The sequence below is a fragment of the Nerophis ophidion genome, linkage group LG01 (genome assembly GCF_033978795.1).
Source record: "Nerophis ophidion isolate RoL-2023_Sa linkage group LG01, RoL_Noph_v1.0, whole genome shotgun sequence".
Lineage (NCBI taxonomy): Eukaryota > Metazoa > Chordata > Actinopteri > Syngnathiformes > Syngnathidae > Nerophis > Nerophis ophidion.
This window is the reverse complement of record NC_084611.1, coordinates 8,311,696-8,337,618: the sequence shown is the minus strand read 5'-3', so window position 1 is coordinate 8,337,618 and position 25,923 is coordinate 8,311,696. Positions and strand designations below refer to the sequence as shown.

Sequence of the window (25,923 nt, the reverse complement as noted above, 5' to 3'; positions counted from 1 at the left end):
CTGAACCTAAAAATACCTTAAAATAAGTATATTGTCACTAATAACAAGTGCACTTTTCTTGGGAGAAAAAAAAGAGACCTTTTTTTTTTTTTTGCTCAATATGTTGAAAAATATCTTGACATAATGAATGATACGCGCTCTGCATCATGATTTTTTTTTTGTTATGCTTGAACAAAAGAAATTATTACTTTAAAAAAGTAGTTTTATATTTGTGAGTGTTGATGACACAGCTTTGCAACAGTTGATAAAGCGTTTTTTACTCAATATAGGTCAGGAGTGTCAAACTCAAATACAGAGTGGGCCAAAATTTTAAACGGAACAAAGCCGCGGGCCAAGGTTGAACAAATTAACCTTTTAATAGGGACCCAAACAAGTTTTGCATTGAATATTGAACATGCAAGGCTTATATAACTTTAGTGACATGCAAAATCCAGTTTCAAATAATAATAAAAAAAATATCAATGGCCTATCAAATATAATTTAAATAAAAATGTTATGCCTTTTTTTCTATTTGCAATCTTCTGAGGTAAATATCAACATTTTTCCACAGGCTAATAATACATTTGAAAATAAAATAACAATAATGAATGAACCTAACATTCAAGCCTTGAAGTAGCAAGAGAAAAGGCATGAATAAAACGTTAATTATTGGTCAGTTTGCTGGAAGTTTCCCGAAAGAGTTAGTGCTGCAAGGGGTTCTGGGTATTTGTTCTGTTGTGTTACGGTGCGGATGTTCACCCGGAATGTGTTTGTCATTCTTGTTTGGTGTGGGTTCACAGTGTGGCGCATATTTGTAACAGTGCTAAAGTTGTTTATACGGCCACCCTCAGTGTGACCTGTATGGCTGTTGACCAAGTATGCCTTGCATTCACTTGTGCGTGTGTGTAAAAGCCACAAATATTATGTGACACGCTGTTAGTATGAGAACGCTAAAGGCAGTGCCTTAAATGCACGCCCCCAATATAGTTGTCCAAAGGAAATCGGTAAAAATTCGGGAGAATGGTTGCCCCGGGAGATTTTCGGGAGGGGCACTGAACTTCGGGAGTCTACCGGGAAAATTAGGAGGGTTGGAAGTATGAGTATTAGCGGTGAATGCGGTGTTACAGCGGCACCGACGCTGTATAACACCGGCGGGCCAGCTCTAATGCTAAATTGATATTGCCTCAAGGGCCAAATTAAATTACACGGACAGAGTTTGACACCCATTATATAGGTCATCAAATCTTAGCAACAAGCTGTAATATCTTACTGAGATCATTTAGGACCAAAACCCTTAAAACAAGTAAAACACTGTAACATAAAATCTGCTTAGTGAGACAGAAAATAAGCGAATATCAGCCTTATTTGAGATATTTCACTTTAGTAAATTATAGTTGCTTATGACTTACAAAGTCTCCATGCATATTAGAAAGTACCCAGTATCAAACGTGTCCGCATATTCAATTTACTGTGTCATGAGCTTAGTTCAATGGATTATTATGACGCCATAAAACAAATTACCACTACACTTCAATTAAAGACAGCCCAAGTCCATTCAAGAGAGGTAACAATAAATAAGTCATTAAATGGTTTTCTGTTTGATTAATTACTAGGGATGCATAAAAAAATTAATTCACAACGATTCCGCGATTCTTATTTATCCCAATTGTAAATCCATCCATCCATTTTCTACCGCTTGTCCCGTTCCGGGTCGCAAGGAGTGCTGGAGCTTATCTCAGCTGCATTCGGGCGGAAGGCGGGGTACACCCTGGAGAGGTCGCCCCCTCATCGCAGGATATATGTAAATCCATCCATTTTTCTACCGCTTGTCCGCTTTTGGGGTCGCAGGGGGTGCTGGAGCCTATCTCAGCTGCATCTGGGCGGAAGGCGGGCTACACCCTGGACAAGTTGCCCTCCTTATACATCCATCCATCCATTTTCTACCGCTTGTCCCCTTTTGGAGTCGCGGGGGTTGCTGGAGCCTATTTCAGCTGCATCCGGGCGGAAGGCGGTGTACACCCTGGACAAGTCACCACCTCATCGCAGGATATATGTAAATCCATCCATCCATCAATCCATTTTCTACCGCTTGTCCCGTTCCGGGTCGCAAGGGGTGCTGGAGCCTATCTCAGCTGCATCCGGGCAAAAGGCGGACTACACCCTGGACAAGTTGCCCTCCTTATACATCCATCCATCCATCCATTTTCTACTGCTTGTCCCCTTTTGGGGTCGCGGGGGGTGCTGGAGCCTATCTCAGCTTCATTCGGGTGGAAGGCGGCGTACACCCTGGACAAGTCGCCACCTCATCGCAGGATATATGTAAATCCATCCATCCATCCATTTACTACCGCTTGTCCCCTTTTGGGGGTCGCGGGGGGGGGGGGGGGGGGGGGGGGATGCTGGAGCCTATATCAGCTGCATCCGGGCGGGAGTCGGAGTACATCCTGGACAAGTTGCCCCCCTTATTACATCCATCTATCCATCCATTTTCTACCGCTTGACCCCTTTTGGGGTCGCGGGGGGGGTGCTGGAGCCTATATCAGCTGCATCCGGGTGGAAGGCGGGGTACATCCTGGACAAGTTGCCCTCCTTATACATCCATTCATTTTCTACTGCTCGTCCGCTTTTGGGGTCGCGGGGGGTGCTGGAGCCTATCTCAGCTGCATTCGGGCGGAAGGCGGTGTACACCCTCGACAGGTCGCCATCTAATCGTAGGATAAATGTAAATCCATCCATCCATCCATTTTCTACCGCTTGTCCCCTTTTGGGGGGGTTGCGGGGGTGCTGGAGCCTGTCTCAGCTGTATCCGGGCGGAAGGCGGGGTAAACTCTGGACAAGTTGCCCCCCTTATACATCCATCCATTTCCTATTGCTTGTCCCCTTTTGGGGTCGCAAGGAATGCTGGAGCCTATCTCAGCTGCATTCAGACGGAAGGCGGCGTACACCCTGGACAAGTCGCCATCTAATCGTAGGATATATGTAAATCCATCCATCCATCCATTTACTACGGCTTGTCCCGTTCCGGGTCTCAAGGGGTGCTGGAGCCTATCTCAGCTGCATCCGGGCGGAAGTCGGAGTACATCCTGGACAAGTTGCCCCCCTTATTACATCCATCTATCCATCCATTTTCTACCGCTTGACCCCTTTTGGGGTCGCGGGGGGGGGTGCTGGAGCCTATATCAGCTGCATCCGGGTGGAAGGCGGGGTACATCCTGGACAAGTTGCCCTCCTTATACATCCATTCATTTTCTACTGCTCGTCCGCATTTGGGGTCGCGGGGGTGCTGGAACCTATCTCAGCTTCATTCGGGCGGAAGGCGGCGTACACCCTCGACAGGTCGCCACCTCATCGCAGAATATATGTAAATCCATCCATCCATCCATTTTCTACCGCTTGTCCCCTTTTGGGGGGGTCGCGGGGGTGCTGGAGCCTGTCTCAGCTGTATCCGGGCGGAAGGCGGGGTACACTCTGGACAAGTTGCCCCCCTTATACATCCATCCATTTCCTATTGCTTGTCCCCTTTTGGGGTCGCGGGGGGTGCTGGAGACTATCTCAGCTGCATTCGGGCGGAAGGCGGTGTACACCCTGGACAAGTTGCCCTCCTTATACATCCATCCATCCATCCATTTTCTACTGCTCGTCCCCTTTTGGGGTTGACGGGGGGGCTGGAGCCTATCTCAGCTACATCCGGGCGGAAGGCGGAGTACACCCTGGACAAGTCGCCTCCCCATCGCAAGATGTATGTAAACTGATAAATAATTTTTTTTAAATCGATACTTTTCTTTAAAACAGGAATTAAATCTTTAAAATATGTTTTAGGCTATCTTAATGCAACTTAAAGGAGATGTTCTAACATTTACCTTGTTTTTAAAAATGTCAATTATAATTATTATACCAAATAATACATTGCGAGAATTGGTTTAAATACAGAATTGTGTTGAATCAGGTCCGAATCAAATCATCACCGCAGTAATCCAAGTGGCTCAATTGGTGCCCAAAGATTCACACCCTTACAAATTTCGCATGCTGAAACATGTTCTAACATTGCACACAGCAAAATAATAAAAGTTGCCTCGATATCAGTATCTGCCCAAAATAAAGGTTCAAATACCAGTATCGTATCAGAAGTGAAAAAGTCGTATCAGCACACAAATTATAAACTGAACTAAACACTAAAAAAATCCCTTTTGCATAACAAGGCCCATTTACTTACTGCATGTACTTACTGTAAGAAAGAAATGTGGGTGTTGGCCTCAAAGAAGGATGTGTATCATCACATGCTGTGTGGGTGTCAACCTCATTATTCATGTGTATCACCCCCATATCTTACTGATGTGTGACATGTTGAAGAAATTCCACTACTGTTTGTGATATATTTAGTTTGCCCCTTGAACAGATCATCCATATTTCCGATGGCTCCAAGATTAGATTGTGTTAGAGCAGAGGTGTCCAAAGTGCAGCCAAGGGGCCATTTGCAGCCCGCATATATTTTTTTTTAACGGGCCATGGCACATTATAAAAATACTGTCGCCCCCCCCCCCAAAAAACACATAAAAAAGTGGAATAAAAGTGCATACAGGTGAAATGTGATGAGATAAAGTTGCATATGTTGCTTATGCATATGCTTGTTCCCATAGGCACCATAAACTGTTAATAATGTTTAGACAAAAGTGTATATTATATTTACTATTATATATATAGTATTTTTATAGGTGTGTGTGTGTATGTGTGTGTGTGTATTTTGGGTATATGCATGTGTGTATGTATGTGATTATGTGTGTATGTGTATGTATGTATGTATATATATATATATATATATATATATATATATATATATATATATATATATATATATATATATATATATATATATATATATATATATATATATATATATATATATGTATGTATATATGTATATATATAAATTGTATATATGTGTGTGTACTAGGGATGCACCGAAATGAAAATTTGTGGCCGAAGCCGAATAAAAGTCAAACGCTTGGCCGAATACCGAATAATGAATGCAGTTTTTCACAATTTTTTTAATATTGCATAAATAGCCTAGAATAAATATTTAGACATGTTTTTCCAATAAAGTATTTTTTTTATTGAATATTGACATTTTTTTAATATTCCAGTTGCCTTTGCTTTTCAAAAAAAAAGCACAAAGTGTTTCATTTATATTAAGCCTTCAAACAAAACATGCGTTCCAAAAAAAAATAAAGTGCATTAAAGTGGATAAACCCACAACAAATGAATTATTGTCCTTTTGGCAAAAGTCTGCTTAGCCACAGTAGATATGCTAATAATGTAAACAGAAGGCTCAAGTAAATCTCAATAAGTGTGTGCTTGTAACCTCATACACTTATACAGGTAGCCTACACAACAGGCTAATAATGTAAACAGAGGCCCCACTAAATCTCAATAAGTGTGTGCTTGTAACCTCATACACTTATACAGGTAGCCTACACAACAGGCTAATAATGTAAACAGAAGGCTCAAGTAAATCTCAATAAGTGTGTGCATGTAACCTCATACACTTATACAGGTAGCCTACACAACAGGCTAATAATGTAAACAGAGGCCCCACTAAATCTCAATAAGTGTGTGCTTGTAACCTCATACACTTATACAGGTAGCCTACACAACAGGCTAATAATGTAAACAGAAGGCTCAAGTAAATCTCAATAAGTGTGTGCTTGTAACCTCATACACTTATACAGGTAGCCTACACAACAGGCTAATAATGTAAACAGAGGCCCCATTAAATCTCAATAAGTGTGTGCTTGTAACCTCATACACTTATACAGGTACACAACATATCCCAACGTCACCGCGTCCTTGGACGTTGGTTGATTGCGTCACCGCGTCAAAAAATTGCGTCACACGCCACTATTCGGCCTTGTTTTTAACTCATTCCACCGAAGGCCGAATGTGGCTTTTTTTGCCACATTCGGCCGAATATATTCGGTTACCGATTAATCGGTGCATCCCTAGTGTGTACATATGTATATATGTAAGTGTGTGTGAATTTAAATGTATTATATATAGATAATATATAGCATCTATGCAGCAACCACTGAATTGAATGATATTATATATATTATTGTATTATATATTGTATATATATATAGTATATGTATAGGGGTGGGACCCACTCCCTTTTGCGCCAATCTTGACATCTACAAAAGATTAGTCACATGTAATGTTTTCTATGTAGGTGTAAAAATAATGTATCTATATATTTCTTTTGTATTTTATGTCATTCTCTTGTTTTGTTTGCATGGCTCAAAATAAACCATTCATTCATTCATATGACCTTAATAAAGCAAAGCTGCCATGCAGACTTTTTTATTCTTAAAATCTGTCATTGCTCAAAATATAACAATAAATAGAAATCATCGTTGTTAAGAATTATTTATATATTTAAGGCTTCAACTACCAGGACAAGCGGTAGAAAAATGGATGGCTGGCGAAAAGATTGCTTTATTTTTTTGTGTTTGCCACAACAAACAACATTTTCTCCGACAAAAAGAGCATCAAAATAAAAATAATAACATATCAACATGTAAAATATACACACTGCAATATACAAACATACACATACATATATGTATGTATGTATGTATGTATGTATATATATATATATATATATATATATATATATATATATATATATATATATATATATATACAATGTGTATATATATATATATATTTATATATTTATATATATATATATTAGGGGTGTAACGGTACGTGTATTTGTATTGAACCGTTTCGGTACGGGGGTCTTGGTTCGGTGCGGAGGCTTACCGAACGAGTTTCCACACGGACATATTAAGTAGCGTAAACAATACTCAAAATGCCGGACATTTGAGGCATTTAACAAAGTCTGCCCTGACAGGCCCTCAAAAGAGGAAATGTCCGGTGCTAGCAGCGATCGGGCTCGGATAGACTGACCATACATGTTGCATTTTTTGTGCTTTTCTTAGACAAAAAAGCCATAAAACGAACAAAAAAAAAACAAATACAACATGTTTACTTTATATCAGCAGATACAGCTGAAGTTTATTTAGATATTTAAGCGTTAAGAAAATAAAATCACGTCCATTGTGTCCTTGAGCAAGACACTTCACCCTTGCTCCTGTTGGGTCCTGGTGAGCGCCTTGCATGGCAGCTCCCGCCATCAGTGTGTAAATGTGTGTGTGAATGGGTGAATGTGGAAATAGTGTCAAAGCGCTTTGAGTTCCTTGAAGGCCTACTGAAAGCCACTACTGGCGACCACGCAGTCTGATAGTTTATATATCAAAGATGAAATATTAACATTGCAACACATGCCAATACGGCCTTTTTAGTTTACTAAATTGCAATTTTAAATTTCCCGGGAGTTTCTTGTTGAAAACTTTGCGGAATGATGACGTGTACGCGTGTCGTCACGGACGGTTAGGAAATATTAGCGCTGCGCACACACACACAGCTAAAAGTCGTCTGCTTCAATCGCATAATTACACAGTATTTTGGACATCTGTGTTGCTGAATCTTTTGCAATTTGTTCAATTAATAATGGAGAAGTCAAAGTAGAAAGATGGAGTTGGGAAGCTTTAGCCTTTAGCCACACAAACCCACGGTGATTCCTTGTTTAAAATTCTTGGAGGTGAAGCTTTACTATGGATCAGAGCGGTCAAGCGAACATGGATCCCGACCAAATGTCAACCAGCAGTTTTCGGTGAGAAAATTGTGGTAAAAGGAGATCAGCTGAGCTTGTGCCGTCCATAAAGCTGCCGTCGACTTCCATCAGACACTGGCCTCAAGACACCCGTGGATACACCCTTCCGACTATCAGGTACTATTAAACTCACTAAAACACTAGCAACTCAATAGAAAGATAAGGGATTTCTTAGCATTATCCTAGTAAATGTGTCTAAAAATACCTGAATCCGTCCCAATGCAATCAAGTTGTTGTTGTTTTTTAACTTGATTTTTTTTTTTTTTTCTAATCCGTCACTATCAATATCCTCAAACACAAATCTTTCATCCTCGCTCAAATTAATGGGGAAATTGTCGTTTTCTCGGTCCGAGTAGCACTTTTTGTTGGAGGCTCCCATTAAAAACAATGTGAGGATGTGAGGAGCCCTCAATGGGTGACGTCATCGTCTGCGACTTCTGGTAAAGGCAGAGCTTTTCTGTTAGCGACCAAAAGTTGCGAACATTATCGTGGATGTTCTCTACTAAATCCTTTCAGCAAAAATATGGCAATATCGCAAAATGATCAAGTATGACACATAGAATGGACCGTTTGAATAAGAAAATCTCATTTCAGTAGGCCTTTAAAAAGGTAGAAAAGCGCTATACAAGTATAACCCATTTACCATTTAAAACAAAATAATTTTTTACTTATTTTTAACATTTTTATGGGAGTACTAAAAGTTAAAAAAATCTGTATATTTTTTGGGTTTTGAAAAAAATAACAATTCAAAACAGCCCGGGATGCTTTGATTTTTCAGTGTCCGGCCCTCAGTAGCAAATGTTTGGACACCCCTGTGTTAGACCATGTCTAGCATTAAAAGATTACAGTTGGTACAAAATGCGGCTGCTAGACTTTTGACAAGAACAAGAAAGTTTGATCACATTACGCCTGTACTGTATATACCTTTATATACATATATACATACATATATACCTGTACTGGCTCACCTGCACTGGCTTCCTGTGCACTTAAGATGTGACTTTAAGGTTTTACTACTTACGTATAAAATACTACACGGTCTAGCTCCAGCCTATCTTGCCGATTGTATTGTACCATATGTCCTGGCAAGAAATCTGCGTTCAAAAGACTCCGGCTTATTAGTGATTCCTAGAGCTCAAAAAAAGTCTGCGGGCTATAGAGCGTTTTCCGTTCGGGCTCCAGTACTCTGGAACGCCCTCCCGGTAACAGTTCGAGATGCCACCTCAGTAGAAGCATTTAAGTCTCACCTTAAAACTCATCTGTATACTCTAGCCTTTAAATAGACCTCCTTTTTAGACCAGTTGATCTGCCGCTTCTTTTCTTTCTCCTATGTCCCCCCCTCCCTTGTGGAGGGGGTCCGGTCCGATGACCATGGATGAAGTACTGACTGTCCAGAGTCGAGACCCAGGATGGACCGCTCGTCGGGACCCAGGATGGACCGCCCGCCTGTATCGGTTGGGGACATCTCTACGCTGCTGATCCGCTTGAGATGGTTTCCTGTGGACGGGACTCTCACTGCTGTGTTGGAGCCACTATGGATTGAACTTTCACAGTATCATGTTAGACCCGCTCGACATCCATTGCTTTCGGTCCCCTAGAGGGGGGGGGTTGCCCACATCTGAGGTCCTCTCCAAGGTTTCTCATAGTCAGCATTGTCACTGGCGTCCCACTGAATGTGAATTCTCCCTGCCCACTGGGTGTGAGTTTTCCTTGCCCTTTTGTGGCTTCTTCCGAGGATGTTGTAGTCGTAATGATTTGTGCAGTCCTTTGAGACATTTGTGATTTGGGGCTATATAAATAAACATTGATTGATTGATTGATGACCAGTGGTCCCCAACCTTTTGGTATCCGCGGACCGGTCAACGCTTAATAATTTGTCCCGCGGCCTGGGGGTGGGGGGTGTCCTTTTTTTTCTTTCTTTTTTTTCTTTTCTTCTTTGTCAAGAAAAAGGGACGTTTTTGTCATGAAAACGGGAGTTTTTTGTGGTTGGTGCACTATTTGTAAGTGTATATTGTGTTTTTTATGTTGATTTAATAAACCACAGCCCGGTGGTTGGGGACCACTGTGTTAGACCATTGAAGCGACATGAAGCTAACGCCACCCCAGGAGTTGATAGGAGTTATTCTCCACCGTTTGTGTTGCAGAGATAATGTTGTGTGTCCTTAAAGTCGTACCTGCATCGTCCGTGTACTTCAGCCGGTCTTCTTTCGCGCTCCACACCGGTAAAGAAAAGGGGGACATTTCCACGGACGGCGAATCATCTGAGGGCCAGACAAAGCACACAGTTTGCTTGCTAATGAAATCTAAAAGACAAAAACCCTGTTACCTTTAGAAGGCACCTCCATGACAGGAAGTTGTTCATCCAGGTGTTCGGCAACGACGTTGACGTCACAGCAAAGGCTTGAGAAGCTGCTGTGATGGTGCTTGAGAATCTTTGCGCTGTCCAGAAGCTCGGGTAATAACAAACACTGCAGCCGGGGATAAAACATTTCAAAAGTCAGAGAAAAGTACTTGAAATTAGTTTATTTAACTACCTCCTCCTTCGTTAGGGACTCTTTAAAAAAGGTCTGGGTGATGTTCGGCGGTAGGTGAGGGCGGCCATGCTTGACGTCAGACGCTCTCTCATATGCGACGCAGTGCCTGAAAGGTTGTCATTGGGTAAGAGAAACAGCAACTTTCCTCAAATATTATCCAGGAACTTTTATGAGTTCAGATACGGTAGAACATTGACTTACCATCCCCTCTATTTGCAAACTTTCCGTTTTACGAGCTTTTATATCGTGCTAAATATGCTTCTGTGTGCTAACCCTGTTTCTGTGTACGACAATTCATTCATGTTGTGTCCCGCCAGCAGCCATTTTGTGCCTGCTCCTATTGAACAGATTGAAGAAGCAGTCTTCATACCACGGCTAGTTTTTAAATGTGATGAGAACGTATATGTGCATATATATCTCTGTATATGTATATATACGGACATATATATGTTTTTAAATGTGACGAGAACGAATGTATATATATGTATACATATATATGTTTAGATATATATATAAATATATATATATATATATTGTATATATATATATATATATATATATATATGCATAAATATATGTGTCTATATGTATATATATATATATATATATATATGTGCAAATATATGCGTATATGTATGCATATATGTATATGCATATATACACAAATATATACACACATATATATACACACTGATATATATAAATATGCATACATATATGTACATATTTATACACACACATATACATATATATATATATATATATATATATATATATACATATATATATATATATATATATATATACACACACACACACACACACATATATACCTGTATATATATATGTTATGCTTGTATTAGTATAGTACTGTGATACTATTGTAATAATCTATATTCGGTACTATACTGCATCTTAAAAGTACTGGTCCCGCACCCACCGCCCCCGCTCCCCTGTCGTCGTCACCTCACAAAGTTTTTGTATCGTTACCAAAATATTGGTATCGGGACCACACACACACATATATATATATATATATATATATATATATATTAGGGGTGTGGGAAAAAAATCGATTGGAATACGAATCGCGATTGTCATGTTGTGCGATTGAGAATCGATTGTCTTTTTTTTTTTTTAATTGATTTTTTTTTATTTTATTTATTTTTTTAATCAATCCAACAAAACAATACACAGCAATACCATAACAATGCAATCCAATTCCAAAACCAAACCTGAGCCAGCAACACTCAGAACTGCAATAAACAGAGCAATTGAGAGGAGACACAAACACCACACAGAACAAACCAAAAGTAGTGAAACAAAAATGAATATTATCAACAACAGTATCAATATTAGTTATAATTTCAGCATAGCAGTGATTAAAAATCCCTCATTAGACATTATCATTAGACATTTATAAAAATAAAAAAAAAGAACAATAGTGTCACAGTGGCTTACACTTGCATGGCATCTCATAAGCTGGACAACACACTGTGTCCAATGTTTTCACAAAGATAAAATAAGTCATAATTCTGGTTCGTTTAATAGTTAAAACAAATTTACATTACTGCAATCAGTTGATAAAACATTGTCCTTTATAATTATATAAGCTTTTTTTTTTTTTAAATCTACTACTCTGCTAGCATGTCAGCAGACTGGGGTAGATCCTGCTGAAATCTATGTATTGAATGAATACAGAATTGTTTGGAATCGGAAAAATATCGTTTTTGAATCGAGAATCGTGTTGAATCGAAAAACTCGATATATGTCCAGGGTGTAAAGCCTTTCGCCCGAATGCAGCTGAGATGGGCTCCAGCGACCCCAAACGGGACAAGCGGTAGGAAATGGATGGATGGATATTAAGGATGCACCGATTAATCGGTAACCGAATTTATTCGGCCGAATATGGCAAAAAAAAGCCACATTCGGCCTTCGGTGGAATGAGTTAAATGCAAGGCCGAATAGTGGCGTGTGACGCAATGACGCAATTTTTTGACGCGGTGACGCAATCAACCAACGTGCAGTGACGCGGTGACGTTTTAACCAGGCGCCTTCGGGAAAATGTCAGCAGTGTGGAGATATTTTTAAGTGTTGGAAAGTGACAAAAGTATTGCAGTTTGCAACGAATGTTCAGCCAAACTGTCTCGAGGAGGTGCCTCGTGGCCGACGTCTTTGACAGGACGAATAAGTTTGCGACTGACAGTGCCAAAGCAAACGGAATTTCAAAGAAGGTAATGGAGTTTATGGCTTTGGATGATCAACCGTTTAGTGTTGTGGAGGACATTGGCTTTCGGAGACTCATGGAGCACATTGAGCCCCGTTACACGATACCGAGCAGACGGTATTTCTCTGATGTGTGCTCTTTACATTGTGTGTGTGCTGTTCACATTATTAGCCTGTTGTGTAGGCTACCTGTATAAGTGTATGAGGTTACAAGCACACACTTATTGAGATTTAGTGGGGCCTCTGTTTACATTATTAGCCTGTTGTGTAGGCTACCTGTATAAGTGTATGATGTTACAAGCACACACTTAATTGAGATTTACTGGGGCCTCTGTTTACATTATTAGCCTGTTGTGTAGGCTACCTGTATAAGTGTATGAGGTTACAAGCACACACTTAATTGAGATTTACTTGAGTCTTCTGTTTACATTATTAGCATATCTACTGTGGCTAAGCAGACTTTTGCCAAAAGGACAATAATTCAGAAGCATTTAAGTCTCACCTTAAAACTCATCTGTATACTCTAGCCTTTAAATAGACTCCCTTTTTAGACCAGTTGATCTGCCGTTTCTTTTCTTTTTCTTCTATGTCCCACTCTCCCTTGTGGAGGGGGTCCGGTCCGATCCGGTGGCCATGTACTGCTCGCCTGTGTATCGGCTGGGGACATCTCTGCGCTGCTGATCCGCCTCCGCTTGGGATGGTTTCCTGCTGGCTCCGCTGTGAACGGGACTCTCGCTGCTGTGTTGGATCCGCTTTGGACTGGACTCTCGCGACTGTGTTGGATCCATTGTGGATTGCACTTTCACAGTATCATGTTAGACCCGCTCGACATCCATTGCTTTCCTCCTCTCTAAGGTTCTCATAGTCATCATTGTCACCGATGTCCCACTGGGTGTGAGTTTTCCTTGCCCTTATGTGGGCCTACCGAGGATGTCGTGGTGGTCTGTGCAGCCCTTTGAGACACTAGTGATTTAGGGCTATATAAGTAAACATTGATTGATTGATTGATTTGTTGTGGGTTTATCCACTTTAATGCACTTTATTTTTTGGGGAATGCATGTTTTGTTTTAAGGCCTAATATAAATGAAAAACGTTGTACTTTTTTTGAAAAGCAAAGGCTACTGGAATATTAAAAAAAATGTCAATATTCAATAAAATTGTACTTTATCTAAAAAAACACATCTAAAAATGTATTGTAGGCTATTTATGCAATATAAAACAAAATTGTGAAAAACTGCATTCATTATTCTGCATTCAGTATTCGGCCTTCGGCCAAACGTTTAAATTTTATTCGGCTTCGGCCACAAATTTTCATTTCGGTGCATCCCTAATGCGCATTATAACCACTCCGGGCTTGCGTGTGTCCTCTTTGCACTACATTTTCCTTTCCTCTCATTCATGCACTCGAAATCATTACTTAAGTCCCATAACTTTTTACATTAAACCTTTCTGTAGTTTAAGTAACGCCCCGGCTGTGATAAAAACACACGCTCAGGCAAGAATCCAAGTCACTACGATGCCAACACGGTCATTTACTTGAAACATTTCGCATGACGGTGGCATCAACAGAATCCTGATGTACTTTCACACCCGCCGTGTAATTATAGCCGTCGATGCATCACCGGAGCCAAAATAAATGCATGAAATGTTGCACCTGAGTATTGTTTCCTCGGTCATGGCGTCTCCGGGCAGACTCAGCAGGGGGTCGGCAACTGGGAGAGTCCTCAGCCGGGACAGTTTGCTTTTCAAGGCGGGCAAGTGTCGTTTCAAATGTGGCAGGAAATCTGCCACCATCATCTCTTCTGGCAGCAGCAGATCTTCCAAAAAGACAAACAAGTTTATGTATTTTTTAAATCCTATTTTCAGCTGACTGATTAGTTACAGGCTTGAGTCATACCCTTGTTCTTATTTCCGGGATCCATCTTCTCTGTCGTCATCTTGTAAAAAGATTCCCCACACGGATTGTTGACCTCAGACTCTTCTAAAAGACAGAGCCCTTTGTCCGGGTCAGGGAGCCCTGCTGAGTCAGCATTAGCGCAAACAAACACCTCCAACTCGTCTGCGTCACACCCAGAGACGTGAAATCTACGGAATAGTAAAGATTTCATTTAAAACCAGAAATGCACTTTCACTTCAAATTGATGCAAAGATGACTTTTTCATGATGTCATAGGTCTCCGAAGAGCCTGCTTACTTACACTTAGATTAGATTAGATAGTACTTTATTTATTCCGTCAGGAAAATTTAAATTTTCAGCACAATCCCATTCAAGATCAGACAAACATTACAGGGAGACAGAACAGGATCGCTGACGGGTCTGCCGGCTTCCAGCGCCCCTTACAAAAAAGATGAGATACAGGTAAACTGGGGGGGAATAAAATAAAAAAAATCAGTTTTAGCCTGGGCCCTGGAGAAGCGGTGCAGACTGAGGCCAAGGGAAAAAAACAACTCATAGCCATAGTACACATCCCTCTTACATGTGTGTAAGAGGGAAACATCAAACATCAAAGAACACAGAGGACATTAAAGACATCAAAGCAGCAGATATAACCAGACACTTCTACATACAACTATGAATAAAAAGTAAAAGAAACATATCCACTGTGGTGTTCCACGCCATCGTCCGCTGGGGTGGAGGGAGCATGGCCAGAGACAGGAGCAGACCCAACAAAGCAACCAAGAGAGCAGACTCCACTCTCGGCCAGTGTCCAGTCCGCATGGATGAGCGAGGATACGTCCAAGGTGACTGAGGTGTCCGACACCTGCTCACCCAGCCAAGACAGTATGGCCAGAGACAGGAGCAGACCCAACAAAGCAACCAAGAGAGCCGACTCCACTCTCGGCCAGTGTCCAGTCCGCATGGATGAGCGAGGATACGTCCAAGGTGACTGAGGTGTCCGACACCTGCTCACCCAGCCAAGACAGTATGGCCAGAGACAGGAGCAGACCCAACAAAGCAACCAAGAGAGCCGACTCCACTCTCGGCCAGTGTCCAGTCCGCATGGATGAGCGAGGATACGTCCAAGGTGACTGAGGTGTCTGACACCTGCTCACCCAGCCAAGACAGTATGGCCAGAGACAGGAGCAGACCCAACAAAGCAACCAAGAGAGCCGACTCCACTCTCGGCCAGTGTCCAGTCCGCATGGATGAGCGAGGATACGTCCAAGGTGACTGAGGTGTCCGACACCTGCTCACCCAGCCAAGACAGTATGGCCAGAGACAGGAGCAGACCCAACAAAGCAACCAAGAGAGCCGACTCCACTCTCGGCCAGTGTCCAGTCCGCATGGATGAGCGAGGATACGTCCAAGGTGACTGAGGTGTCCGACACACTGCTCACCCAGTCAAGACACCGCGAAGCCTCTCCGTCCCAGCGCTCAGTGCTAGCTCCAAACCTGAGAAGAAGCTACCTTCTCCTGCGCTTGTTTACTTTTTAAACACTCACTTTGTAAAACAAACACCAAAAAAAGCAGGCTTCACTACACATCTGAAATTATTTTTAAAAAAGTGAATTTAAACTGTCAGCATAATTTGATGTAAAAAAAAAAATTTAAGTTCACAAAATTCGAACGCTAATAATTCAGTAGCATAAATTCAGTGTCAAAAATAACCTTTTGTGATAAAAAACAACAAATTAACTTGACAAGAACAACAACGTTTGATCATATTAGGTTTTACTACTTACGTATAATAATCTGCGTTCAAAGAACTCCGTCTTATTAGTGATTCTCAGAGCCCAAAAAAAGTCTGCGAGCTATAGAAGTTTTTTTATTGGGGCTCCAGTACTCTAGAATGCCCTTCTGGTAACAGTTTGAGATGCTACCTCAGTAGAAGCATTTAAGTCCTATCTTAAATCTCATTCTAGCCTTTAAATAGACCCCCATTTTGGACCAGTTGATCTGCCATTTCTTTTCTCCTCTGCCCCCCTCTCTCGCGTGGAGTGGGGGGGACACAGGTCCGGTGGCCATGGATGAAGTGCTGGCTGTCCTGAGTTGGGACCTGGGGTGGACCGCTTGCCTGTGCATTGGTTGGGGACATCTCTGCGCTGCTAACCTGTCTCCGCTTGGGATGGTCTCCTGCTGGCCCCACTATGGACTGGACTCTCACTTTTATGTTAGATCCAATATGGACTGGACTCTCACTATAATGCTAGATCCACTATAGAGTGGACTCTCACTATTATGTTAGATGCACTATGGACTGGACTCTCACTTTTATGTTAGATCCAATATGGACTGGACTCTCACTATAATGCTAGATCCACTATAGAGTGGACTCTCACTATTATGTTAGATCCACTATAGTGAAGTGAAGTGAAGTGAATTATATTTATATAGCGCTTTTCTCTAGTGACTCAAAGCGCTTTACATAGTGAAACCCAATATCTAAGTTACATTTAAACCAGTGTGGGTGGCACTGGGAGCAGGTGGGTAAAGTGTCTTGCCCAAGGACACAACGGCAGTGACTGGGATGGCAGAAGCGGGAATCGAACCTGCAGCCCTCAAGTTGCTGGCACGGCCACTCTACCAACCGAACTATACCGCCCCGTTAAGAATAATTTCCCTTGTGGATCAATAAAGTTAGTCTGAGTCTAAGTCTAAATATTTAAAAACTTTATATCTAGACACAGTAGATAGTACTTTGTTGATTCCTTTAGGAGAGTTCCCTTAGGAAAATTAAAATCTATGGCTCTATCTACTTATCTATGGATAAGTCTGAAGCTGTTGAAAAATGTTAAGTGTTGAAACTTTGAAAAAAAAAAAAATATATATATATATATATAAACATATATATATATCAATCAATCAATCAATGTTTACTTATATAGCCCTAAATCACAAGTGTCTCAAAGGGCTGCACAAACCACTACGACATCCTCGGTAGGCCCACATAAGGGCAAGGAAAACTCACACCCAGTGGGACGTCGGTGACAATGATGACTATGAGAACCTTGGAGAGGAGGAAAGCAATGGATGTCGAGCGGGTCTAACATGATACTGTGAAAGTTCAATCCATAATGGATCCAACACAGTCGCGAGAGTCCAGTCCAAAGCGGATCCAACACAGCAGCGTTCACAGCGGAGCCAGCAGGAAACCATCCCAAGCGGAGGCAGATCAGCAGCGCAGAGATGTCCCCAGCCGATACACAGGCAAGCAGTACATGGCCACCGGATCGGACCGGGCCCCCTCCACAAAGGAGAGTGGGACATAGAAGAAAAAGAAAAGAAACGGCAGATCAACTGGTCTAAAAAGGGAGTCTATTTAAAGGCTAGAGTATACAAATGAGTTTTAAGGTGAGACTTAAATGCTTCTACTGAGGTAGCATCTCCAACTGTTACCGGGAGGGCATTCCAGAGTACTGGAGCCCGAAATGAAAAAGCTCTATAGCCCGCAGACTTTTTTTGGGCTTTGGGAATCACTAATTAGCCGGCAGTGAGGGATGCCGTCAAGCTGAAGAAGGAGTCCTATCGGGTTCTTTTGGCTCATAGGACTCCGGAGGCAGTGGACGGGTACCGACGGGCCAAGCGGTGTGCAGCTTTAGCGGTCGCGGAGGCAAAAACTCGGACATGGGAAGAGTTCGGGGAAGCCATGGAAAACGACTTCCGGACGGCTTCGAAGCGATTCTGGACCACCATACGGCGCCTCAGGAAGGGGAAGCAGTGCACTATCAACACCGTGTATGGTGCGGATGGTGTTCTGCTGACTTCGACTGCGGATGTTGTGGATCGGTGGAGGGAATACTTCGAAGACCTCCTCAATCCCACCAACACGTCTTTCTTTGAGGAAGCGGTGCCTGGGGAATCTGTAGTGGACTCTCCTATTTCTGGGGCTGAGGTCGCTGAGGTAGTTAAAAAGCTCCTTGGCGGCAAGGCCCCGGGGGTGGATGAGATCCGCCCGGAGTTCCTTAAGGCTCTGGATGCTGTGGGGCTGTCTTGGTTGACAAGACTCTGCAGCATCGCGTGGACATCGGGGGCGGTACCTCTGGATTGGCAGACCGGGGTGGTGGTCCCTCTCTTTAAGAAGGGGGACCGGAGGGTGTGTTCCAACTATCGTGGGATCACACTCCTCAGCCTTCCCGGTAAGGTTTATTCAGGTGTACTGGAGAGGAGGCTTCGCCGGATAGTCGAACCTCGGATTCAGGAGGAACAGTGTGGTTTTCGTCCTGGTCGTGGAACTGTGGACCAGCTCTATACTCTCGGCAGGGTTCTTGAGGGTGCATGGGAGTTTGCCCAACCAGTCTACATGTGCTTTGTGGACTTGGAGAAGGCATTCGACCGTGTCCCTCGGGAAGTCCTGTGGGGAGTGCTCAGAGAGTATGGGGTATCGGAATGTCTTATTGTGGCAGTCCGCTCCCTGTATGATCAGTGTCAGAGCTTGGTCCGCATTGCCGGCAGTAAGTCGGACACGTTTCCAGTGAAGGTTGGACTCCGCCAAGGCTGTCCTTTGTCACCGATTCTGTTCATAACTTTTATGGACAGAATTTCTAGGCGCAGCCAAGGCGTTGAGGGGTTCCGGTTTGGTGGCCACGGGATTAGGTCTCTGCTTTTTGCAGATGATGTAGTCCTGATGGCTTCATCTGGCCGGGATCTTCAGCTCTCACTGGATCGGTTCGCAGCCGAGTGTGAAGCGACCGGAATGAGAATCAGCACCTCCAAGTCCGAGTCCATGGTTCTCGCCCGGAAAAGGGTGGAGTGCCATCTCCGGGTTGGGGAGGAGACCCTGCCCCAAGTGGAGGAGTTCAAGTACCTAGGAGTCTTGTTCACGAGTGGGGGAAGAGTGGATCGTGAGATCGACAGGCGGATCGGTGCGGCGTCTTCAGTAATGCGGACGTTGTATCGATCCGTTGTGGTGAAGAAGGAGCTGAGCCGGAAGGCAAAGCTCTCAATTTACCGGTCGATCTACGTTCCCATCCTCACCTATGGTCATGAGCTTTGGGTCATGACCGAAAGGATAAGATCACGGGTACAAGGGGCCGAAATGAGTTTCCTCCGCCGGGTGGCGGGGCTCTCCCTTAGAGATAGGGTGAGAAGCTCTGCCATCCGGGAGGAACTCAACGTAAAGCCGCTGCTCCTCCACATCGAGAGGAGCCAGATGAGGTGGTTCGGGCATCTGGTCAGGATGCCACCCGAACGCCTCCCTAGGGAGGTGTTTAGGGCACGTCCAGCTGGTAGGAGGCCACGGGGAAGACCCAGGACACGTTGGGAAGACTATGTCTCCCGGCTGGCCTGGGAACGCCTCGGGATCCCCCGGGAAGAGCTAGACGAAGTGGCTGGAGATAGGGAAGTCTGGGCTTCCCTGCTTAGGCTGCTGCCCCCGCGACCCGACCTCGGATAAGCGGAAGATGATGGATGGATGGATAATTAGCCGGAGTCCTTTGAAGGCAGATTTCTTGCCGGGACATATGGTACAATACAATGGGCAAGATAGGATGGAGCTAGACCGTGTAGTATTTTATACGTAAGTAGTAAAACCTTAAAGTCACATCTTAAGTGCACAGGAAGCCAGTGCAGGTGAGCCAGTACAGGTATATATGTATGTATATATGTATATAAAGGTATATACAGTACAGGCGTAATGTGATCAAACTTTCTTGTTCTTGTCAAAAGTCTAGCAGCCGCATTTTGTACCAACTGTAATCTTTTAATGCTAGACATGGGGAGACCCGAAAATAATACGTTACAGTAGTCGAGGCGAGACGTAACAAACGCATGGATAATGATCTCAGCGTCTGGAGAGGAGGAAAGCAATGGATGTCGAGCGGGTCTAACATGATACTGTGAAAGTTCAATCCAGACTGGATAGACTATAGACTGGACTCCCATTAGTATGTAAGATCCATTATGGACTGGACTTTCAGTATTATGCTAGATCCACTATGGACTGGAATATCAATATTATATTAGATCCACTATGGACTGGACTCTCACCATTATGTTAGATCCACTATGGACTGAACTCTCACTTTTATGTTAGATCCACTATGGACTGAACTCTCACTTTTATGTTAGATCCACTATGGACTGGACTCTCACTATTATGCTAGATCCACTATGGACTGGAATATCAATATTATATTAGATCCACTATGGACTGGACTCTCACCATTATGTTAGATCCACTATGGACTGAACTGTCACTTTTATGTTAGATCCACTATGGACTGGACTCTCACTGTTATGTTAGATCCACTATGGACTGGACTCTCACTATTATGTTGGATCCACTATGGACTGGACTCTCACTATTATGTTAGATCCACTATGGACTGGAATATCAATATTATGTTAGATCCACTATGGACTGAACTCTCACTTTTATGTTAGATCCAATATGGACTGGACTCTCACTATAATGCTAGATCCACTATGGAGTGGACTCTCACTATTATGTTAGATCCACTATAGACTGGACTCCCATTAGTATGTAAGATCCATTATGGACTGGACTTTCAGTATTATGCTAGATCCACTATGGACTGGAATATCAATATTATGTTAGATCCACTATGGACTGGACTCTCACCATTATGTTAGATCCACTATGGACTGAACTCTCACTTTTATGTTAGATCCACTATGGACTGGACTCTCACTGTTTGCATGTGCATGTTCTCCCCGTGACCGCGTGGGTTCCCTCCGGGTACTCCAGCTTCCTCCCACCTCCAAAGACATGCACCTGGCGATAGGTTGATTGGCAACACTAAATGGTCCCTAGTGTGTGAATGTGAGTGTGAATGTTGTCTGTCTGTCTGTGTTGGCCCTGCGTAACCTCCGAAAGGGACAAGCGGTAGAAAATGTATGGATGGATGGAGCTTTGCAAGGGGCCGCACCTGTCTGGTGAGTTTCTTTCTCGTGCTGTGCCTCGCAGGTCGTCCAGCGCAGAACTGCTGCAGGTGGAGATGGTGCTTCCTAACATGGATTTCAGGACTTGTTATTCCATCCGTTATTGAGACTTGGAGTAGAACAGGATACCTCGGACCCACGGCTGCCTGTAGGTGGCCCCTGCCAGGGCCCCACTGTGAGGGTACAGGTGATGGATACCTCGGACCCACGGCTGCCTGTAGGTGGCCCCTGCCAGGGCCCCACTGTGAGGGTACAGGTGATGGATACCTCGGACCCACGGCTGCCTGTAGGTGGCCCCTGCCAGGGCCCCACTGTGAGGGTACAGGTGATGGCTGCCTGTCAGGTAAGGTGTCGGTAAAGCCAACACGTCCATCATCACCTTCAGCCTGCTGCGGGCCTGCAATTGAATTGTGAATTAATTATATGAGTTTAAACACATCGTATGCCTGTTTAATATCCATCCATCCATTTTTTTTTTACCGCTTGTCCCTTTTTTGAATATTATTGCTTGAATGCACACACAAACCCACCTCAAAGTCATAGTCCAGAGCTTTATAGCGGATTGACGGGAACATGATGGTTGACATTTAGAGATGTTTTCTCACGCCTGTCGGCAACATAAACACACTTTGTTTGGTCATTTATCGAAGTATATTCATTTTAAAGACTTGCTAGGCGGGCTAGCGATGCTAGCGGCTAACTAACAAGCTAGCTAAGCTTTGTTGCTCCGTTTTTAAAAATTAAAAAAAATATTTAATGTAATCAAAGTATTATTGAGATATTAACACATTCACAAACCAAAACGAGTCACTTTTGTTGGTTTAAAGTTGAAATTGTAAATACTTTACCTACAAGTGGGAAACTCCACAAATGCTGCCGAATGCTCATTCGAGATGAGATAGTTCCCGCCCGTCTAGTTTCCTGTCGTTTTCCGGTACGTTTTTTCAAGGTATTATTGAGAGATTTGCGCATTCACAAACCAAAACGAGTCACTTTTGTTGGTTTAATGTTGAATTGTAAATACTTTACCTACAAGGGGGAAACTCGACAAATGCCGCCTATCTCAACTATCTCATTCTAGATGAGATAGTTCCCGCCCGTCCAGTTTCCTGTCGTTTTCCGGTCTGTTTTTTTTCATGTCGACAAGCATTAACAAACATGTTAATATCTCCTACAAAGACATTGAACTTAAATCCATCCATCCATCCATCCATCCATTTTCTACCGCTTATTCCCTTTCGGGGTCGCGGGGGGCGCTGGCGCCTATCTCAGCCACAATCGGGCAGAAGGCGGGGTACACCCTGGACAAGTCGCCACCTCATCGCAGGGCCACAGGGAGGACATGCAAACTCCACACAGAAAGATCCCGAGCCTGGATTTGAACCCAGGACTGCAGGACCTTCGTATTGTGATCCAATTAATTAAAATATTACCTAAGAAACGTATATTTGAAACCGGGTGAGCATACTATACATTATTATTTATTTGATATCACTATTTAACATCTTGGAAAGAAAATTGCACTTTTTGAATCGACAATATTTACATAATTTATGGCAGTGGTTTTCAAATGGGGGTACTTGAAGGTATTCCAAGGGGTACGTAATTTATTTTTTTAAATATTCTAAAAAATAGCAACAATTCAAAAATCCTTTATAAATATATTTATTGAAAAACAAAATATGACTGTAAGTTCATAAACTGTTCAAAGAAATGCAACAATGCAATATTCAGTGTTGACAGCTAGATATTTTTGTGGACATGTTCCATAAATATTGATGTTAAAGATTAATTTTTTTGTGAAAAAATGTTTAGAATTAAGTTGATGAATCCAGATGGATCTCTATTACAATCCCCAAAGAGGTCACTTTAAGTTGATGATTACTTCTATGTGTAGAAATCTTTATCTATAATTGAATCACTTGTTTTTTTTTCAACAAGTTTTTATTTATTTTTGTATCTTTTTTTCCCAAATAGTTCAACCAGTTGAAAAACTTATTGGGGTGTTACCATTTAGTGGTCAATTGTACGGAATATGTACTGTACTGTGCAACCTACTAATAAAAGTTTCAATCAATCAACCAATCAAAAAAGACCACTACAAATAAGCAATATTTTTCACTGTTATACAATTTAATAAATCAGAAACTGATGACATAGTGCTGTATTTTACTTCTTTATCTCTTTTTTCCAACCAAAAATGCTTTGCTCTGCTTTGGGGGTGCTTGAATTAAAAAAAAAATGTTCACAGGGGGTACGTCACTGAAAAAAAGGTTGAAAACCACTGATTTATGGTACAAATCAAGTCGTGTTAATGATAAAAATGGATTGGAAATGTTAACGCGTACTAATTATGGCCACAGAGGGGCGACATAGAGCCGTCAGAAAAAACCTGCATGACGTCATAGAGTGTGCGTTGGTTCCCATTTAGGTGACAGAATGAATGTTAACTCATGGTTGGTGTCAGTGGGTTTTATTTTGGAAGTCGGGATGCCTAGTGTGTGAATGTTGTCTGTCGATCTGTGTTGGTTCTATGATGAGATTGAGACTTGTCCAGGGTGTACGCTGCCTTCCGCCCGAATGTAGCTGAGATTAGCTTCAGCAACCCCCGTGCCACCAAAAGGGACAAGCAGTAGAAAATGGATGGATGGAATGTCTTAGTCGAGGCAATGGGAGTGTGTTGTGCCGCTGACCCGCGACCCTGAAAGGGACAAGCTGTAGAAAATGGATGATGATGACTGATTTATTTTACTCACAGTGCTACTGTTATGTCTGTTTAGTTTCGAGCACATTGCTCAGAAACTGACACACAAAGTCACCGAAACATGACACTCTTGACGGACACAGTTATCTGATATGTGTGTGTGTGTGTGTGTGTGTGTGTGTGTGTGTGTGTTGGTTTCTGTCACAAGCGTCAGTTTTTTTTTTGTTGTTACTTTTTTAGTATCAGTCAAGGCAAAACATAAAAGAAAAGTACGACAACAAAGCCATTAAGGGGTGTGTAATATTTTTTAATATTTGAATACAACATGAGTTTTTATATTAGTACAATTAAATATTTATTACAATGCTTTAACTTATTTTTTTAAATACTTTGTTTTGCATATTTAGTGACAATTTTAGAGTAGATGCTTCACAAATTAAAGAAAGAAATGCTTGTAAATCTTAACTAGTAGTAGTAGGTACATTGGTTTTAATTGCAATGCAAGCATGTCAGGATGTTTGTTGGCATCGAAAACATCACACAAGGTTTTCTTTGACAAGAAGGCACTTTTTTTTGTGGGTCGCAGGGTTGTTGCGGGCTCCGTGTTGGCTGTGACGGCGGGACTCATTTTTTGCGCTCCTCAATCTGCTCCACTTCGCTGGACTCGTCCACCACTTTGCCGTTGATCATGGTCTGCGTGACCACCTTGACGATCTTCCTGGTACGCACATCAGGGTCTTCTGTAGGGGACAAAGAGATTGACTGCTTTAAGAGCATTATTGTTGGTTTGCGGGATTATGTTGAAAGTACGCAACTAGATTTTCAATCCATCCATTTTTTCCGCTTATCCGAGGTCGGGTCGCGGGGGCAGCAGCCTAAGCAGAGAAGCCCAGACTTCCCTCTCCCCAGCCACTTCGTCCAGCTCCTCCTGGGGGATCCCGAGGCGTTCCCAGGCCAGACATAGTCTTCCCAACGTGTCCTGGGTCTTCCCCTTGGCCTCCTGCTGGTCGGACGTACCCTAAACACCTCCCTAGGGAGGCGTTCGGGTGGCATCCTGACCAGATGCCCGAAACACCTCATCTGGCTCCTCTCGATGCAATAGATGGATTTGCATTGCAAAATCCAACTATTGCTAACATCCACGAACCAGGAAGTAGCATGCTAGCTAATATAGAATTAACCCTAACCTAATTGGGTTAAAACAATTTTTTGCAAATCAGTAATTATAATCCGCAAATATGTGCCGTCGTTGAGTGCAAAGTAAACAAAAACAGAATGCTGGACGACAGCAAAGACTTACAGCGTGGGCAGCAGCAGACGGCGTCCACAAAGTACATCGGTACATGACATGACAATTAGCAACTAAATAGGAGCGCAAGACAAGAATTAAACGACTACATACAGGAAAACACCAAAAAACTCCAAATAAGTGACGGGGTGCTGTGACAGGTGGTGACAGTACACCTACTTTGAAACGAGCTATAGTGATGCATGCTTAGTTATGGTTTGAATTTATATCCAACAATTGCGAGAACAACTTTTTACTGTCAATATCAGCTGCTGAGTAAAAAAAAAATTATGTTTTCTGCTGGTGGTGTGGCTTGGAATTTTTTCAATGAAAAAAGATGTGTGTTCAAAAAAGGTTGAAAAAACTTCCTAAAACCTCTAAAGGCTTAGTGGCCACATGTGTGGACAGCACCTTTTAGCTCTTATTTCCAAAACTGTGTACACTACTGAATTGGGGTCTTATGGCCACTTATGTGGACACTTATACTGCCATCTGGTGGCGTCAAAAGAGTATAACATACAATGGAATTTGTGAAGTGAAGTGAATTATATTTATATAGCGCTTTTCTCAAATGACTCAAAGCGCTTTACATAGTGACACCCAATATCTAAGTTACATT

General features: G+C 42.6%; 2 protein-coding genes across 4 annotated transcripts in view; both read right to left on the bottom strand.

The window, feature by feature from the left end:
- The window catches only part of LOC133549646 (protein shortage in chiasmata 1 ortholog), a 96,388-nt gene extending 74,000 nt beyond the window's left edge, over window positions 1-22,388 (bottom strand). For 2 of the 3 annotated variants that reach the window (XM_061895300.1, XM_061895279.1), the window contains exons 1-9: window positions 22,161-22,388; window positions 21,843-21,919; window positions 21,580-21,709; window positions 21,300-21,378; window positions 14,369-14,556; window positions 14,126-14,288; window positions 10,246-10,351; window positions 10,038-10,179; window positions 9,886-9,972 (exon numbers count right to left, since the gene is read on the bottom strand). In XM_061895300.1, the coding sequence (XP_061751284.1) occupies window positions 9,886-9,972; window positions 10,038-10,179; window positions 10,246-10,351; window positions 14,126-14,288; window positions 14,369-14,556; window positions 21,300-21,378; window positions 21,580-21,709; window positions 21,843-21,899 (952 nt within the window). In that variant the 5' untranslated portion in view covers window positions 21,900-21,919; window positions 22,161-22,388. The remainder of the gene's footprint in view (window positions 1-9,885; window positions 9,973-10,037; window positions 10,180-10,245; window positions 10,352-14,125; window positions 14,289-14,368; window positions 14,557-21,299; window positions 21,379-21,579; window positions 21,710-21,842; window positions 21,920-22,160) is intronic. The other variant, XM_061895288.1, reaches the window with a different exon arrangement.
- Window positions 22,389-24,302: 1,914 nt separating this feature from the next.
- LOC133549631 (keratin, type I cytoskeletal 18-like) overlaps window positions 24,303-25,923 on the bottom strand; it is a 57,930-nt gene continuing 56,309 nt past the window's right edge. Inside the window, exon 10 of the mRNA XM_061895259.1 lies at window positions 24,303-24,756. Coding sequence (XP_061751243.1) covers window positions 24,641-24,756 — 116 coding nt within the window. The 3' untranslated portion in view covers window positions 24,303-24,640. The remainder of the gene's footprint in view (window positions 24,757-25,923) is intronic.